Source organism: Panthera leo, chromosome A1, assembly GCF_018350215.1.
Source record: "Panthera leo isolate Ple1 chromosome A1, P.leo_Ple1_pat1.1, whole genome shotgun sequence".
NCBI classification, from domain to species: Eukaryota; Metazoa; Chordata; class Mammalia; order Carnivora; family Felidae; genus Panthera; species Panthera leo.
In genome coordinates this window covers 234,855,691-234,871,704 of record NC_056679.1, presented here as the reverse complement: position 1 = coordinate 234,871,704, position 16,014 = coordinate 234,855,691, and the positions used below count along the sequence as shown (strand labels likewise).

Here is a 16,014-nt window from a genome sequence, read left to right as displayed (position 1 = left end):
TAGCCTTTCCATGTCAGAAGCCGTTTCTGGAACTTGTCCACACGCTGTGGCCCAGAGTTCGGGTCTGTGAAGTGTCATTTATGGCACAGGAGGCACTCGGAGTGGGTGTGGATGTAAGGAAATCAGGAAATTGAGGAATTATGGCTGCTTTGAAGGGTAGCCACTCAGGTTCCCAGAAAATGGGCTACTTACATTCTCCGGGTAAATCCTCGTAACTGGTTCACTCTGCATCCCTTCCGTCCGAAGGTAGAGACCTGTAGGTCCGTGAAATGAGACCCTTCGTTTATTGCCAGGGAAGTGAAGGCTGAAGAAGTACACACTGGCTCTCAAAGATGTCCTGCCTCGATTTTCATTTAAAACTGAGAGGCAGCAGTCATGTGAAAGGAAGCCACCACACTCAAGGAGAAGAACCCTGAAGAAACAGGATTAAATCATGAACAAGGAGAACATGTTAAAAATAGAGGTAATGTCGTGAGAGAAAGTCTAAGAGCATACCCGTCGGCTGCGGCTGCGAAATTGAGCCAGTGGGGCTCTCGACTGTGGAAAGCCAGATCGGCGATGTCCCCATGGTCCTCCAGCGGGACCTCTGCGAGGGGAGGACAGAGCCCTCGGGACAGAAGGTCGGCAAGAAGTAGTTGAAGGAAACTCAGGAGCAGGACACACACGTGATATTTATGTTAGAAAGGCCTTTCAGGTGTTGGGTGTGATTTCTTGTGCATGACCTTTGTTTTTGGCATGTCGTAGGAAGTATTTGTAAAATCAAATGGAGTTGAATATAGAGGGATGGATAAAGAAGTTTCAAACAAATGCTAACTTGAAGCCGTAATCAGGCAAAAAGTAATTCCAGCCTGGAAATGAGTTTACATGAATTAAAAGGGAATACCAGGTTGATTAAGTTGATTGATCAGTTGGTGATTGATCAGTTCGCCAAGTAAATGCTACAGTCATAGACCTAAAATCACGAAACTGCATCAAGTAAAAATGCCTGGAAATTCTAGAGGGAATAGTCACATTGTTTCCATAAGAGGCCTTAGTATTCTTCTCAGAAACAGTTGATTTTGTAAAAGCAGACAAAGTAGGAGGTAGAGTTGATTTCGTAATTGCAGACTGGTGATTTCCATCTAATCCTTTTAAACCACAAACGTAGAATTCTTTAAAATACTTTTCAAACATATATGAAGGTTGACTACTAGACAACAGGAACTATAGCCTAATATATTATTAAGATACTGATATTTAATAAGATATTAACAAAAATCCTGCCCTCGCCCAAAGGGGGGAAAAATTACTTACCAAACCTATCTGGTAACTAAATGTGCATAGACACAAACCACCTCTTGGATAACAGAAAATAACTGAAATACTAAGCCCTTTTGGAAGTAAACAGTAGGGCAGTATTGAAGTCTCTGCGATCCTGCCAGTATGGCATTCACAGGAACGAATGGGCCTATGTGATTATTCTAGAAAGCAAGACCTACAGAAGATGAATAACAAAGTAAGAAAATGCAACGGAAAACAGAAACTAAGGAAAATGGAAGGAAGGACCTAAGTTAATGAAATAGGAAACAAAGCAATTGATTTGGGACCTTTAAATGGAACAGCTGGATCTTTGCAAGGCTGGTGGAGCCCACAGCTCCTTTCGGCAGGTGTGACCGAGACAGGAAGGGACAAAAGCACGAGGACTGGGAAAACTGGAACAAAACTGCAGTTAGAGAATTACTTAGTTCACAGATTTATATTCAGATTTGATCGTGTTTGTGAATTGGGCCATTTTCAAGGAAAGCATGCTCAGATTGAGTCGGGATAGTTGTAAACCTGAACAGGAAAAATAACCCAGAAGAAATTAAAATAAAATAAAGATCTAACACCGTCGAAGATCCAGATGACTTATAAGGGAGCTCTGTAAAGGCGCCAGTGGATGAGACGAATGTCTTTATTGTTATGTATTCGTTTTAGAACTTAGAAAAACACGGACCGCTTTCCATGTCATTCTCTCGAACTCAAATAGGCCAGTACCAAAGGCGGCTGAGAATCCCGTGCTCACATCCTCAAGACTCCAAGCGCGGTCACTCAGGAACGGGGCTGCAAGACGCTAGATGAAGTTTTGGGGACTCAAGTTTAGTAGTAGCAGAGAACACACACAAGTTACGACTCACAGATTTGTCTCAGGAATGCCACAACAGCTGCCGAAGAGAAAAAGTACCCGTTCCTCAGGGAACAATACGTGGTGAGGTAATAATAGAACAACACATTTTGTTTTGTTTTTTTTTTAATTTTTTTTTTTAACATTTATTTATTTTTGAGACAGAGAGAGACAGATTATGAAAGGGGGAGGGGCAGAGGCAGAGGGAAACACAGAATCGGAAGCAGGCTCCAGGCTCTGAGCCATCAGCCCAGAGCCCGACGCGACGCTCGAGCTCACGGACCGCGAGATCGTGACCTGAGTTGAAGTCGGACGCTTAACCGACTGAGCCACCCAGGCACCCCCTAAATGTTTATTTATTATTGAGAGAGAGACAGGGCGCACAAGTGGGGTGGGGCAGAGAAAGAGGGAGACACAGAATGGGAAGCCCGCTCCAGCCTCTAAGATGTCAGCACAGAGCCCGATGTGGGGCTTGAATTCATGAAATGGGAGATCATGACCTGAGCCGAAGTCGGACGCTTCACCGACTGAGCCACCCAGGCGCCCCGAGAACAACACATTTTGAAATCGAGAAAGGTGAAACGGAGGAGCCTTGTCACTACCGTGAGACGCGGACGCGCGTGCTTTCTGTGCCGTCTACTCTGTGTAGGCTGGAGGCCGTCAGCAGTGGAGCAGGGCCAGCACAGACGAGGGCGAGCTGTAGATCCGATGAGGGAGGTTCAGAGTTGTCATCATTGCAGATGGTAAGACAGTCTTGTGGACTCTGCTGGCAGAGTGTGATGTGCGGTGCCCGACGGTGACCTGTCAGAATAGGGACGGGACAGGAACAGCCCATCCTCCAAAGGCCGCGGGACCGTCAGCCGTCTAGGAAGAGAAAACCTATAAACCGTGTGCGCCGGGCCTCAGCGGGGAAATCCATAAACCCCGTGGAGAGCGTTAAAGACCAGAACGTGTAAGGGAACGTTGCGTTCCTGGATCAGAGACTCGCTGTGTAAAGATGTGAGTTTTCCCGTCTTACGCAGACCCTGCTGCGGTTTCATATGGGGAAGGACAAGCAGGCGGTCGAGGCTTATTAGGAAGAATAGGTATTCAGAATAATCGAGTGTTTGGGAAGGAAGAACCTGAGCAAAGCCCACGCCCACCCAGACATCAAAACGTAACTGCGAGCTCATCATGATGAAGGAAGCGTGGTGTTCATGTGGTGTAACTGACAAATCCGTGGAGCAGACAGGTTCAGAGATGCTCGTCGATGCCTTAGATTCTGATTCAGGGAGGACTTTACAGGCGTGGGGGAAGGTGTGCAGTTGGACCCAATGAGGTTTCCTCTTCACAGCTGAGTAAGGAAAGCACAGGGTGGATTTTTTCCTGCTTTACTGGGAAGGGCGACTTTTGTGTTTGTCCGATGAGAAGTAATGAATGCTCAGAACAGGCGTAGTTGTGGGCAGTAGCTCCGTAAGGATAGAAAAGTAACTCTGTTTCTTTTTTTTTTAAGGTTCCTTGTTTGCTGCTTTGGGTATACGTAATAAGCAGGGATCCCGGTCAGGTCATTTAAGCAAAGGGCATTACAGTGTTTGGTCTTTTATCCTCTCTAGAACTGGATTAAAGATTTCAGTATTTTCAATAAGTGCTTCCGGCTAATTTAAGAGCTTCAGGGAAACTATAATAGAGCTTGAGGTGGCCTCAAATTACCTAACACTTAAAGCGCATTTTTAATTGAACTTTCCTTAGCGTGGTTGGTCTTTTGATGCAGATTTGACCACAGGCTGTTCGTTCATACTTAAGTTTTTAAGAATATTTTTTGTTCTGGGAGTTTTTTGGAATGTATGTACACATTAATGCTAAACTCACTTAAAAACCATAGTGTCGTATTCTTAATGTTACACGAATTTCGTTAGGCCTGTCTTAGTTACAAAAGTCTGAATTCACAGATCATCAAGGATCTAAATCTATAGAAATACTTACCTTTCAACCTGAACCGATGGTTCTGAACTATTTGAGGAATTCAGACCCTTTTGAAAATTCATACAAATTCAGAGACTTTCACTTTTCCTTATAAAAGCATATGCTTCTCTGTGTGTCTGTTTGTGTGTGTGATGATCCCTTCCTTTCCAAGTGTTTATACACACGTATTTTTGTCTCCCACCCTGTCACCCCTGAAAACCATTAATGGATCTTTCAATTATCCACGAAGCCCCCGGGTCAGTTACAGCGTGGTCAGTTCTCACGGGTTCTCTGACACCCTGTTGTGACCGAGGGTGCCTCTCTGACATTGTCTGTCGTATACGGGGAGCCGGCATCTCCGACGTCGGTCATTCTGGCCGTGCTTCCGTCCCTCATCTCTCACCGCCTTCTGTGACAAGGCCAGAGATGTGTTTGGCCCACGCATATACAAAGACGATAGAGACCTTCAACAGCAAGTAGATTTGGTCCTTCGAATCCCGTGCCCTCTCATTCCCCCACCCCTCGAACAAAACCAAGCGTGCATTCAGCCTTCAGTGTTGAGCTGAAGCATCGCAGGCCTTCCCGTCTGCAGCTGAGCGTGTTACGCGCAGTGCTTGCGCTCGGGGGGCGATGTTGCGGGAACCTAGTCTTGGAGCTCTCGATTTCCTACGAGTGTGTTTGGCCTTGGGTGGACTGGACCAAGTGACCTGTCTTTAATACTTTGCTCTTTTTCACAGGAAAAGTAAAACTGCTTCTGAAGGAACTCTGGCTCTGTATCAACACAACACACAGACTACCTGGTGAAGGCAGCAGGTGTGTCCCAGGTGAGAGCGCAGCTTCCGCAAGCACTTCTCACACGTGGAAGTAGAAGCGTTTACCCGGGGTGTCGTACGCCTTTAGTCTGTGACATCTCCCGTTACGAGAGCGAGATGGGCTGGCGTGGGTCCTTCTCGTTACACGGAGCTCCTTTCCCTTCAGCGGGGCCTGAAATTCAAATCAAAAGAAAATTAAAAGCGCCTTCGGCTTTTACCGTTTAAATGGCGGCTTCCAGCAGAGAACGTGCAGAGAAAGTGGACGGACACACGACGGAGCGCGTGTGGCGGGAGCCGGCGGGACGCCGGGGGCCACGGCCCTTTCTGAATCCAGTAGCAGCCCAGCCGTGTGTAGTTTCCCTGCAGCTTACCCAGTGCCTTTGGTTGACCTTGTCGCCTCCACCTGCCGTACTCGCATCGGCTCCTTTAGAGGACCGCTGTGGTCAGACGAGAGCCCGTTTCCTTTCGCGCCGTCACGTCACGTGGTCACTGCGCAGCGCCACCCCGAATGCGTTTTCGGAGGTTTGACCTAATCTGCGGGACACCCCGATTTGCAGGGGAAAGCTGCGGAGGCGTTCTCCCACGTGCCCACGTGCACCCGACCCAGGATTTAGGATTTGGAAATCGGGGTTGGTCGTACCAGCGGGGATGGGGAGAAGTTAGTGGTCTCGCGTTAGAGGAAAGCGTTTCTCGGCCGTTTTTGTTTCGGTGTAACTAGTTTCTTGTGGTTAGCTGCTCTGAATTGCCAGATCATTGAGGATCTAAATCTGTAGAAAGGTGGACCTAGTTTTTACTCCCCAGCTCTGCAGGCAAAGTTCCTGCAGAAAAAGGTTGCTAGACAAGTTCCTGGTTCTCATCAGTGCTCGATTCGGAACTCGTGAGGTTTTGTGAGGCGAAGAGAGGCACGGTGATGGGGTGCTTTTAAGCAGATTGTCACATTCTGGGTAGACGCACCGCCAACGGGCCGGTGGGGCCTGCGTCTCGTGAGTCCGTCTTTGCAGTCCCGAATCGCTCTCTTCGTGCCTTCAGCCAGAAGCACCCTGGGACACTTCCGCCTGCCTCAGCAGGCAGTAGTCGTGTTTTATTATGAGCACGCGACTTCTTGTCGTTAAAGGTGTTATTAAAAGGGCTTTCTGTTTAATAATCCGATGTTTTTATTTAAAAGCGAACTATTTTGAGGGGTAAGTCTATGGCTTAATGGTAACTTTTTCAAGTAAAAAGGAAAACATGGCATCTTTGGAATCTTAAATCCTAAAACATCTTCTTTTTCTTTCGAATTTTTTGTTTTTCTATGAGAAAATTCATAAAAATAAGGCAGAGAATCCCCCTCAGGCTCCTCATCCAGATTCCGCTGAATGTCACCCTCAGCGCGGGTCTCTGAGCCGAGCTGGGCCTCACACGGACGCCTCCAGTTCCATTCCAGGTGTTTCCATCCCCGAGCCCACGTTGCCCCTCGCAGCGCCCCCAGCCCGCATCTCGGCCCCAGTCCGCGGTCCATCCATCTCGCCTTGTCTCTTGTCTTTGACGTCTTCGGGGAGGGAGGAAACCCATCAGTTTCGTCTGTGTACTGTCTTGTCGTGCTAGGTGAAGACCGTGTTTATGGCAGGAGGTCCCCAGTAGCGCCTGGCGCTGTGCTCGGGCCGTTGCAGGGGAGGGGGCACGTACGGGGCGGGGGGGGGGGGGGGCAGGGCTGCTGCTTTAAGGTGGTGTCCACCAGGGTTCTCCACCGCAAGTCTCCGTGACTCGCCTGGAGGGGGACACTGGGATGCTGTGCAGACAGTCTGTTTCTCTCCCAGTCGAGCCCACTGGCAAAGCCCCTGTGCTACAATTACTACTTAGTTTGTTAGCGATTTTGCATTTCTCTCATCCCTTCTACACACATTAATCGGAATTCTGTATTTGCATCATAACTCATATCATTTCATTGTTCAGATTTTTCCCACTTGGTGATTGGGTCCATCTTCAGGTCGGCTCCGGGGCCCTTGAGGCACCCCCAGCCTGTTTGGAGAATTTCTTTCTGGCTCTGTGAGATGTTCAGGTACCCCCCCCTCCCCCCCCCCCCCCCCCCCCCAGCCCTCCAGTCAGTCAGTCACTTCTCCAGGCAGCCTTGAGTCCTTGTGTAAAACATATGTTTACAACTTTCATAGATGACAGATGGTTGTTTCCAGTTACTTCCCAGGACACAAACATCTTCCTTGACAGTTCGCTACAGTTCACCAAAACCAAGACCCCCAAACCATTGGCTTTTTACTGTAATTTTCCCGGTGCGCTGTGATACAAAGCATTTATGTGACCTAGCCGAGTCCCTTAATTAGAGCGTTGTATAAATATGACCACGGGATAGGCTTGATGTTGGCTGATTTTTGATTGCTTTTCAGACCTGAAGATCATGTTCCCCGTCAGCCTCTATGCACAGAGCCGTTCCTCCCCAGTACTACTCACTGTGTGGAAGATTTACTGAGAGAAGGCACGTGCCGTCCAGGCCCATTACCCGCCGTCGTGGTGCCTTCCGCCCAGGCACCGTGCTGCTGGTGGGCGGGGGGCATCCCCTCCCTCTGCCTGCCGGCCCTCTTGGCTTGCTTGTTGCTAGGGAACTGTGCTTATGGGAAATGTGCTCGGGTCTTCTAGGGTGATCTGTGGGGAGGGATTGGCAGGTTGCCTTTTAAAGGAGGTTTCTGTTGATTCGAATTTACTCAATAGTACAAGCATTTTGAATGTTTAGCGTATTTTTTGTAAGTTTTCTTGATATTATAGATGTTTAGTATTGGCTTTTGTCTCCCACAGAAAAACCCGCCAAAGAAAACCCCCCCGCACCAAGAGAGTCCCAAGATGCTGGCGCACCCCCTCCGGCGGGAGGCGGTCCCCTCAGAGCCGCAGCCGTGCAGACGTGCCTGACGGAACTGTCCATGGAGATAGAGGGCGACTTCCCTGCCTGTAAGAGTGTGGGAACAGAGGGGCCCGGTGCCGCTGCTCACCGTCCCGAACGCGTGTCTCCCGAGGGCCGGAATCCTGAGGTCCTGCTGCACAGGAGTGAGCAGGACAGCGCTGACTTCTCTGATCGTGATCGCTTTTTTGATGAAGATCTCCAGGCTGCAGTCGACTTCTTCAGACTTCCCCCTCCTCTTTTGTCTCCGGTGCCGTCCCCGCCTCTGGTGTCCTTACCGCACCTGAGCACGTTACCTTCTTCGCTCGCACCTGTGAGTTTGCGCTTTGGATTTGAGTTATCCAGTGGGCACGTTGCCCATCCTGGCACTTAGCCATGCTCGGTGGGAGGTGCTCGGTGATCATGCTCGGGCCAGATTTTATTGGGGACGAAGTGAGAACTGCGTAAGGCGTGCCCGTGTTCTTGGGACCAGCGTGGCTGCCGTGACACTGGTGGTTTGTGTTAGGGTCGTGTTCTGTTTGTCTTGATTCACAACCAAATCCTGAGTCCCTACAAACAATGTGTGTAGGCACAGAGTTGTTTTCAGAGATGGGGCATCCCTGTTTGTAGCACACATGCCCGTTAACCCGCGTTTGCCCAATTCCCCACCTTCGCTTGATGAATTCGTCATCTTTTTGTGTGTTTGCACGAAGGTTTGTTGTAATTTCTTAGGAAGCCAGTCTGGATAAAGCAGACTTGTATGCTGTTTGGCTTAAGGAGCAGGTAAAAGCATTGCTCCCTCTGAGTCGCTCCCTTCATTTGGGAAGCAGCGCGTGTCCGTTCTGTTCCGGAGGCCGTGCTCGGCACTGGGAACGCGAGGTGACGGGGTCGCGCCTGGCGGTGGGGTGGGGAAGGGCGCAGGCGATTGCGCGGCCGTGAGGGACACCGTGGGGCTGGAGTGGACCCGGGCCGGAGGCTCGGCCCTCAGGGAGGCCAGGGCGGGCAGAGAAGCTCTGGGAGGACAGGAGCCCGCTGAGTGTTCAAGAGGGCAGGGTGTGTCCGGTGCTGGAGCTCTTTACACACCTGTGGGACTGAAGGTGATCCCGTGCCAGAGGATGCTCACGTCGACCAGGCGTGCAAGGGCCGTCTGGGGCCTCGGGACTTTCCAGTTGATCGTGGGGGCATTGGGAGGCGGTGGATCCCGGGAGGCGGATCGGCTGGTAGGTTTTCAGCTGGAAGGTTCCGCTTAGCCGCTGTGTGGCAGAGTGTAGGCGGTGGGGAGAGTCCGGAGGGAGGTGGGAGCGTGGACGGGGACGTCACTGACCGACTCAGCCGTTGCCGGCCTTCTCCACAGGTCATATCCCTGCAGCGGCACTGGGGTTCAAGGTGGGGTGGCTTGAGAAATGGTAGGAGGGGAACGAGCGGCCTCTGGCGAGGTTTTCCACGTGGTGGAAAGGGAGGCTCAGGAGTCAGCGATGCTGGAAAGGAGAGGAAGGAAGAAACCCTGCGTGGGTGGGAAGGCGCGGTGTCAGGTGCGGATAGAGGTGTGCGTGGGTTTCCAGGCGACACGTGCGTTGCGACGTTAGGCCCACGGGCGTGGGGCCCGGGAGGAGGCTGCGGCGCGCCCAGACGTCGGGGCTCCCCAGCCTCGGGGTGTCACAGAAGCCGTGGGACTGGGAGGTTGTTCGGTGTGGGTGGGTAGCAGCAGAGGCTGGGGTCCCAGGAGCGCATCTGCCTGTAGGTGACCACATCGAAGAGGAGAGGAGGTTGAGGACGAGTGGCAGGACAGGAAGAGAACCAGATAAAAGTGCCTAAGATTTCGGGGGAGGAAAGGATTGGCTTGGTGGGGCAAGCGTACGTCCGTGCTGTTCTTCGCCGGTCCGTAGTCTCCCTTGTGGAATGAGGCCCCGCGGTTGAGGAGGTAGCTCTCCCGGAGGTGCTGTGTGATGGGGGCCGGTTCACCCGGGCCGCGGGGCTGCCCAGGAGTGGTGGAGGGCTTCTGGAACGGAGGCGGAGAGCGGGTTGCGTGGGAAGGAGCAGTGTTGTGTGCGCACCGTTGAAAGAGTGGAGCCCGTCCGCTTGTTAGTGGCACCCCGGGTGCAGCCTGGTGAGAGGGGCTGTTGGCACGAGAGGTCTACGTGGCATCACCAGAGCGGGGGCCAGGTGCACCGCCCACACTGGTGGCGCTGGGCCGGAGCTGGGCGCCTGGGCCAGAGTGACCCGGAGGCCGGGGACTAGAGGGCAGTGCGTCCCGAGTTGGACACCGTTGTGCCAGGAAACGGAGGGGAAGAGCTGGAGAGAGGGACTGTTCCGGCCTTAGGAGAACAGACCCCAGGCCACGTGGGGGGCTGTGAGTTGTGGGAGGAGCCGGCGGTGGGGGTGGGGCTCTGGGACAGGGTCAGGGTGGAGGCGAGGCAGTGCTGTCTGTGTCCCGCTGCCACTCGCCCGTCGCCTGTGGGCTGCACACGAGGAGATGCTCCTTCTGCAGATGGGTGTTACGGGTTCTTCAGGAAGCAGGAGTGTGTTCTGTGATGCATGCAATTGGTAAGTTGTGTTCACTCGGTTCAGTTAGTCTTAACTAACGGGAACAACTCCGTTTTTCAGGAAACCTACTTCGGAGAGTATACGGATTCCAGCGACGATGAGTCGTCCCAACCTAGAAATTCTGCCGCGTCTGTTTCAGAAGATGAGACGTCTGAATCGCATTACTTTGGCTCATCCAGGAGAAGTGATGGAAGGAGGGATACGCGGGAGGAAAAGCTCACATCGCATGAAGCCTCCAGAACTCTGACTGCACTGGAAGTAAACGGAGTGACAGCGGTTGGGTTTGGGACAGTCACAGCGGCCCTGAGAGAGCCTTCAGCCACACGCGCTTTAGCTCGCGAGCAACCCTGGGCAGTGTCCTCGGAAGCCACGAGTGACAGGGAAAGAGGCATTTTAGATGAGGCGCAGAGACCGAGAGAGGGTCGCGAGGTGGACAAGTCGGTGCAGACGGAGAACACGCTCGATGACACGGCAGGAAGCGTGTGTGGGGGGACGTCTGGCCGCCAGGCCCAGGACGGGGCGGCGGCCCCCTGGAGGGCTGACGTGCATCACCCTCCCCTCGGCAGCAGACCGTTCGGTGACCTCGTGGAATCTGAAGGAAAGAGCCTGCTGTCCGAAATGATAGGATCGCCCAAACCCCAGTTTACCACGTGGACACTGACAAACGAAATCCCTTTTGAATCGGATCATGTACCCATTTCTGACCACTTTCAGGGAATGTGTAGGGTATTGGGAAAAGACAGAGATGTTCGGAGGTTCATTTTAGGAGCCTCGCCTGAACCAGCAGACGACGCAGGTCACACAGTGGGCACCACGGGGCTCGGTGTTGACGCCAGGCTTTCTTCCTCTCCTACCTCGGGGGCATCGTCCGTGTGCAGTGACTCCCAGCCTTCCTCTGATGCACGCCCTCCTCCTGACTCCGCCCCCACCGAGCTGCAGCGCTCAGAACAGAAGCTACGAGCTGAGGCCTTCACCTTGCTGGACCTGCAGCCCGAGCCCCCAGAGTGTCCTGCCGGAGAGAACCATCTGGAAAACAGCTTGTATGCTTTGAGCCCCGAGTTGGGACCATCACATTTTAGTAACCTAAGTAGCAGTGAGGTCGAGGGCACAGACGTTGGGAAAGGCATGCCCAGAGTCTGTTCGCTTCCGCAGTCGGTGTTTGTAAACGCTGCGAAAGAGGCACAGTGTCGAAGTCAGGGTCCGAGAACTGAGCCCTCCCTGACCAGGGCGGATTCCACGCCGTTGGTGGAGTCTCAGTGCGGCTTGACCAAGAGTGGGTTTGGCTTCGGGAAAAGCCCTTCCTGGCACCAGAGTGACCTGTTAAGGAGAGGTAGCGAGGAAAGGCTGAGAGCTAAATCGGAACACGAACACAAGACTGACCGTCAGTTACAAAAGGCAGTGCCAGCCTTAGAAAACAGGGGACCCGCGTCCAGGCCTGAACTTGCCAGAGGAAGTAACCCCGCGGGGCTCAGGGCCGCTCCGTCACTGTTGCCTAACCAAGTTTCGGTGATCACCAAGCAGGCCAGACCCGAAACGGCACACGGGGCTCGGTCAGAGCACTGGGGGCCGCAGAGGACTGAGCCGGCCTTCGTGACGGCGTCTGGAGCGGGACGTGGTGGAGAGAGAGAGGACCCGGCCTGGAATATGCCGGGGGCGGCTGCTGCGGGGGGGACCTCGCCACAAGTTTCTGCCTCAAGGAGAAAATTCGATTTCAGTTTTCCCAGCGGTTCTTTACCTGTGGAAAATCCTCACTGTTCCACAGGTAGCAAACTGTCTTTCTCTTGTGAAAAGATCCCAGTCCCGAACCAGGATGTCCTGACGGGAGCCTCGGCACCGGAAGCGGTACAGGAGCAAGGTCTGCTCCTCTGTGCCCCGAATCTGGACTCGTCCGGGCTGCCTGTGGATGGACGCCTTCCGGCCACGCCGGCACCCGTGTCGAGAAGCTTTCCTGGTGCAGGAGCACCGTGTGGGGGCTCGGGCAGATCTGGCGGGGGGGCCCTGGCCGTGCCCGAGGACCCTCCTGGCGGGCGGCAGAGCCTGAGGGGGTCTCTGGAGCTGCCGTCGCCGACCCCGGGCGGCGCTTCTCCCGGAGACCCAGGCACCTCCGGGACGGCGCTCCCGTCGGCGGGTCTCGGAAAAGGTGAAGAGACGCGCGGCGTCCCTCCGGGTGCCCTGGCCGCGGCCCCGTGTTGTTACACGGGCATCCGGGAGGCGGGAGGCGGCGACACGGAGGTGGAAGAGAGCGAGGCGCCCAGCTGCAGCGAGGGCGAGAGCGAGCCCGAGGCCGTGACGGGGGCCGCCCGGCACGGGGCCGCCAGCGCCTCCGGGGAAGGTGGGGGAGCCCTGGGGGCCGGCGCGGCCGAGAGCAAGCCCTCCGTGGAGGTGGGGTGTCTGACCTCGGCCCTGCAGGACTTCAACATCAGTACTCTGTCGGAGATAGACGGACTTTCTACGTCCGAGGTCGTCATGTTTCTCGAAAGTTGTCAGTTGAGAGATTATAGTTCCGGGGACTCTGTTTCAGAATGTTCTAGCAAAGGAACCCTGAGTAAGGACATGAGCAAAGAGTTAAAGCCAGGTGAGCCATCAGGAGAAAAGTACAGGAAGCAGCTGTGTGACGAAGAAGCGCTCGAAACCCCGGAAGAGTGGCTCGAGTCCGAGGAGGAGGACGGGCCCCTGCGGGGCACGCGGCGGCTCTCTCGGCGCTCTCTGGAAACGCTGTCAGAGGTCCTCACCAAGATCGGACAGGAGCTTCAGGCCAGCTGCGAGGGCCCCGCCGGAGAGGATGCTGCCGATTTCGTGCTCTTCAACGTGCACGACGCCGTGACCGCCGGGCCCGTCCGAGAGCACGGCCCACCTCGGGAAGCGGGGGACCCCTCGCCACTGCCCACGGGTACGCCCCCTCCAGCAGCCGGCCTGGCCGGCGAGGGCGACTCTCCCGGCGGCGGTCCCGCGGGGAACGGAAGCGCCCCCGGCGGACCCGAGGCCGCTTCCCACGTCACCAGCCCGAACCGTGGTGGGGAGGAGGGCCTGTCAGAAGCGGCGGAGCCCTCAGCCCTGCACGCCGACTCGGGAGCGGGGCAGACGGCGGAGCGCGGTGCCGAAGGGGAGGCAGAAACGACATTCCAGTGCCAGATCTCTACGGTGACCTCCGAGGTCATCAATGTGCTGATCAACAAGGATCAGAATCTAGTCATTGAAAAGGGGGACCACTGGACCATCATCAACGGGGTGGCTCTCATGCCAAACGTGGACCAGGTTATACTGTGCGACACTCCGGAGGACGTCGCTGTCTCCCCGGAGCCGGGAGGCCCGGGAGCCGGTTTCATCTCCGTCACTGCTCTGGACAAGTCTCCAGAGACCGGTCACCCTGGCCTTGCGTTTCCGGAGCCCCAGGGCGGCAGCCTCCCGGGTGCCCAGGAAGAAATCTCCAGCAGTAGTCAGAGCACCAACTTCGATAAAAGTCGCTTGCGCAACAGGCCGGTCAAACCTAGTGTGAGGCTTAGCTCCGAAATCTACGACCAGAACTTCGAGTCTCAGGTGGTTGCGTCCGATCACACGTATTTTAACTCAAAACTAGAGCCGTTTGGCAAGAATAAGAATCGATCCAAGGTGACCAACAAAGATCAGTCAAACAAGCCAGCAAAGACCTCAGCGTCAAGCAGAGTTGAAGCTAATCAGAGTGAAGGCTCCCAGTCATTTTTAGGGGAAAGAGAGAACGCAAAAACCCAGAGAAATCAAACTCAGACCATCCTAGCCAATGCGGACACGTCGACCCCCACGGACTGTTCTGACACCCTGAGTAAAATACGGCAGGAGGTGGGGCCCCCTCTGCCACCCTTGCTTGCTCCGTTGGTTGCCACCCCTCCCCGGACTTCCCGGCCGGTGTCTCCTCTGATAGCCGCTTCCACTCCCTCCTCCCCCGCCTCTCCCATCGGCCCCATTTCTCCCTTGTGTGAAATCCCGGTGCCTCCTGCGATGTCTCCTTTGCCGGAAGAGCCCGGATGCCCCTCGCCCCCGCGCACGTCCCCGTCCCCATCCACCGCAGCAGCCGGCGAGAGGATCCTGTCGTCTCCCCTGCAGTTCTGTGCTGCGACGCCAAAGCATGCCCTCCCTGTGCCGGGCCGCCTCCCCCCCTTTGCTTCCGCCCATGCGGCTGTGGCCGGACCCCAGGAGAATTCCGTCAAAATCCTTGACAGCATGTACCCGGAGTTGTCTGCCAGGGCCCGCACCCTCAACATCCTCAAAGGGAACATTCAGCTCGCCCGGGGCCCACCTGCTGACTGTAAGAACTTAGCAGGGCCCGTCGGCGCCATCACAGGATTCAAAGCAATCACGTCAACGTCAACCGCCTTTGTGAAAACGGGGGGCAGCTCTGGGAGTGACTGCAGTCAGGATAAGTCCAAAGATACGGGGACTCACCAGGACTCAGGTGGGAAAAGGACGTTGTCTGCATCTACGCTGAGGAGCGCCAAGAGACTGCGGCTGGACAGCGGGTCCCCAGAACCAGAGCCCGGGAGCGCCGCCGCAGAAGGAGTCCACAGGACCGTCCGGAGGAGCCTCCCTCAGGCTGAAGGCGTGACGACAGAGGAGGAGAGAAGTGCTCTTCTGACCGTCAGCACAGCCTCACAGTTGCCTCCAAACCCGAAAGAAACTGTGGAGTCCCACGACAAAGCCATAGCTGACGCGCTGAAGAAGATTGCAGAGTCGTCTTTTGATCTCCTGCCTGTCATCCGGAGTCACGTGTATGTGGGAAATATCTCCAAAAAGCCCGTAATGAGAGATCAAGAGAAGGAAGTTGTTCACGAATTCAGCACGACCAAAAAGGTACGTGGAACTTTTCTGTACGAGCGTTAGGAACTGCATGTGCTCGGAGACAGGCTGTCTGCTCGCAGCCCGGTGGCAGATGGCCCTGAACAGGACTTTTATTCCAGAGGTGGACAGTTACCCGTGTCCACATTGTGACCCATACTTGGTTTCTAGTCAGCATTTTACACACGCGGGATGTGAGAAGGCAGTGGAGATTTGATCATTTGTATTTATCAAATACCTGATAATTTGGAAGGAAAAAAGTGTCTGTCAGGACCACCGTTGCACATTTTCCATCGATTCTGGCCTGTTGAAAGGCTCAAAATGATTTGTTTCAAAGCAGCAGATTTGTCTCCTGTGGTGGAGCCTTTCTTTTCCATGAATTGCACCATACACACACCCGAGAGTGAGCGTCTTTCACAAAGATAGCGCGGGGTTTCCCGTCCCTCCCTTGATGTACGTCACGCACGAAGCCCGACCACGTGCTGGCTTCCAGATGGGGGGAACAGAAATGGGAGCATCGTGTAGACCGACAGGTGGTTTAGTGGGGCCTTCACAGGGCTGTGTCTTCTGAGTACCCGTGTCGACACCTTGTGCCGATTCCTTCCGGTGCCCCTGCCGTGTTGCCTACCCGCACCTCTTCGCAGCGGAGTGGTAGAAACACGCACGTAGTTTTCCTGGGTCGCGTACTTTCAGAAAGCGCGAGAGCAGTGCGAGTGACTTCGGGAGGTTCGTTTGAAACGAACAAATGGATCAAATTATTTAACGCCCTTCTTCCAAAGCGAGACAAACGTTGCCCGGTGTTTTTAAGATCTAAAGGAGTTCAGAAAACAGGAAGTGGAGTAGATCAGAGAGTTACTTCGGCGAAAAGCAAGGAAGTGGACTTTGGTGGGGAGGTGGCGGCT

At 54.4% G+C, this 16,014-nt stretch overlaps 1 protein-coding gene across 2 annotated transcripts in view; it reads left to right on the top strand.

Moving 5' to 3' along the window:
* ICE1 (interactor of little elongation complex ELL subunit 1) overlaps positions 1–16,014 on the top strand; it is a 55,791-nt gene that overhangs the window by 24,017 nt on the left and 15,760 nt on the right. For both annotated transcript variants that reach the window (XM_042953499.1, XM_042953508.1), the window contains exons 11-13: positions 4,822–4,908; positions 7,681–8,093; positions 10,364–15,127. In XM_042953499.1, coding sequence (XP_042809433.1) covers positions 4,822–4,908; positions 7,681–8,093; positions 10,364–15,127 — 5,264 coding nt within the window. The remainder of the gene's footprint in view (positions 1–4,821; positions 4,909–7,680; positions 8,094–10,363; positions 15,128–16,014) is intronic.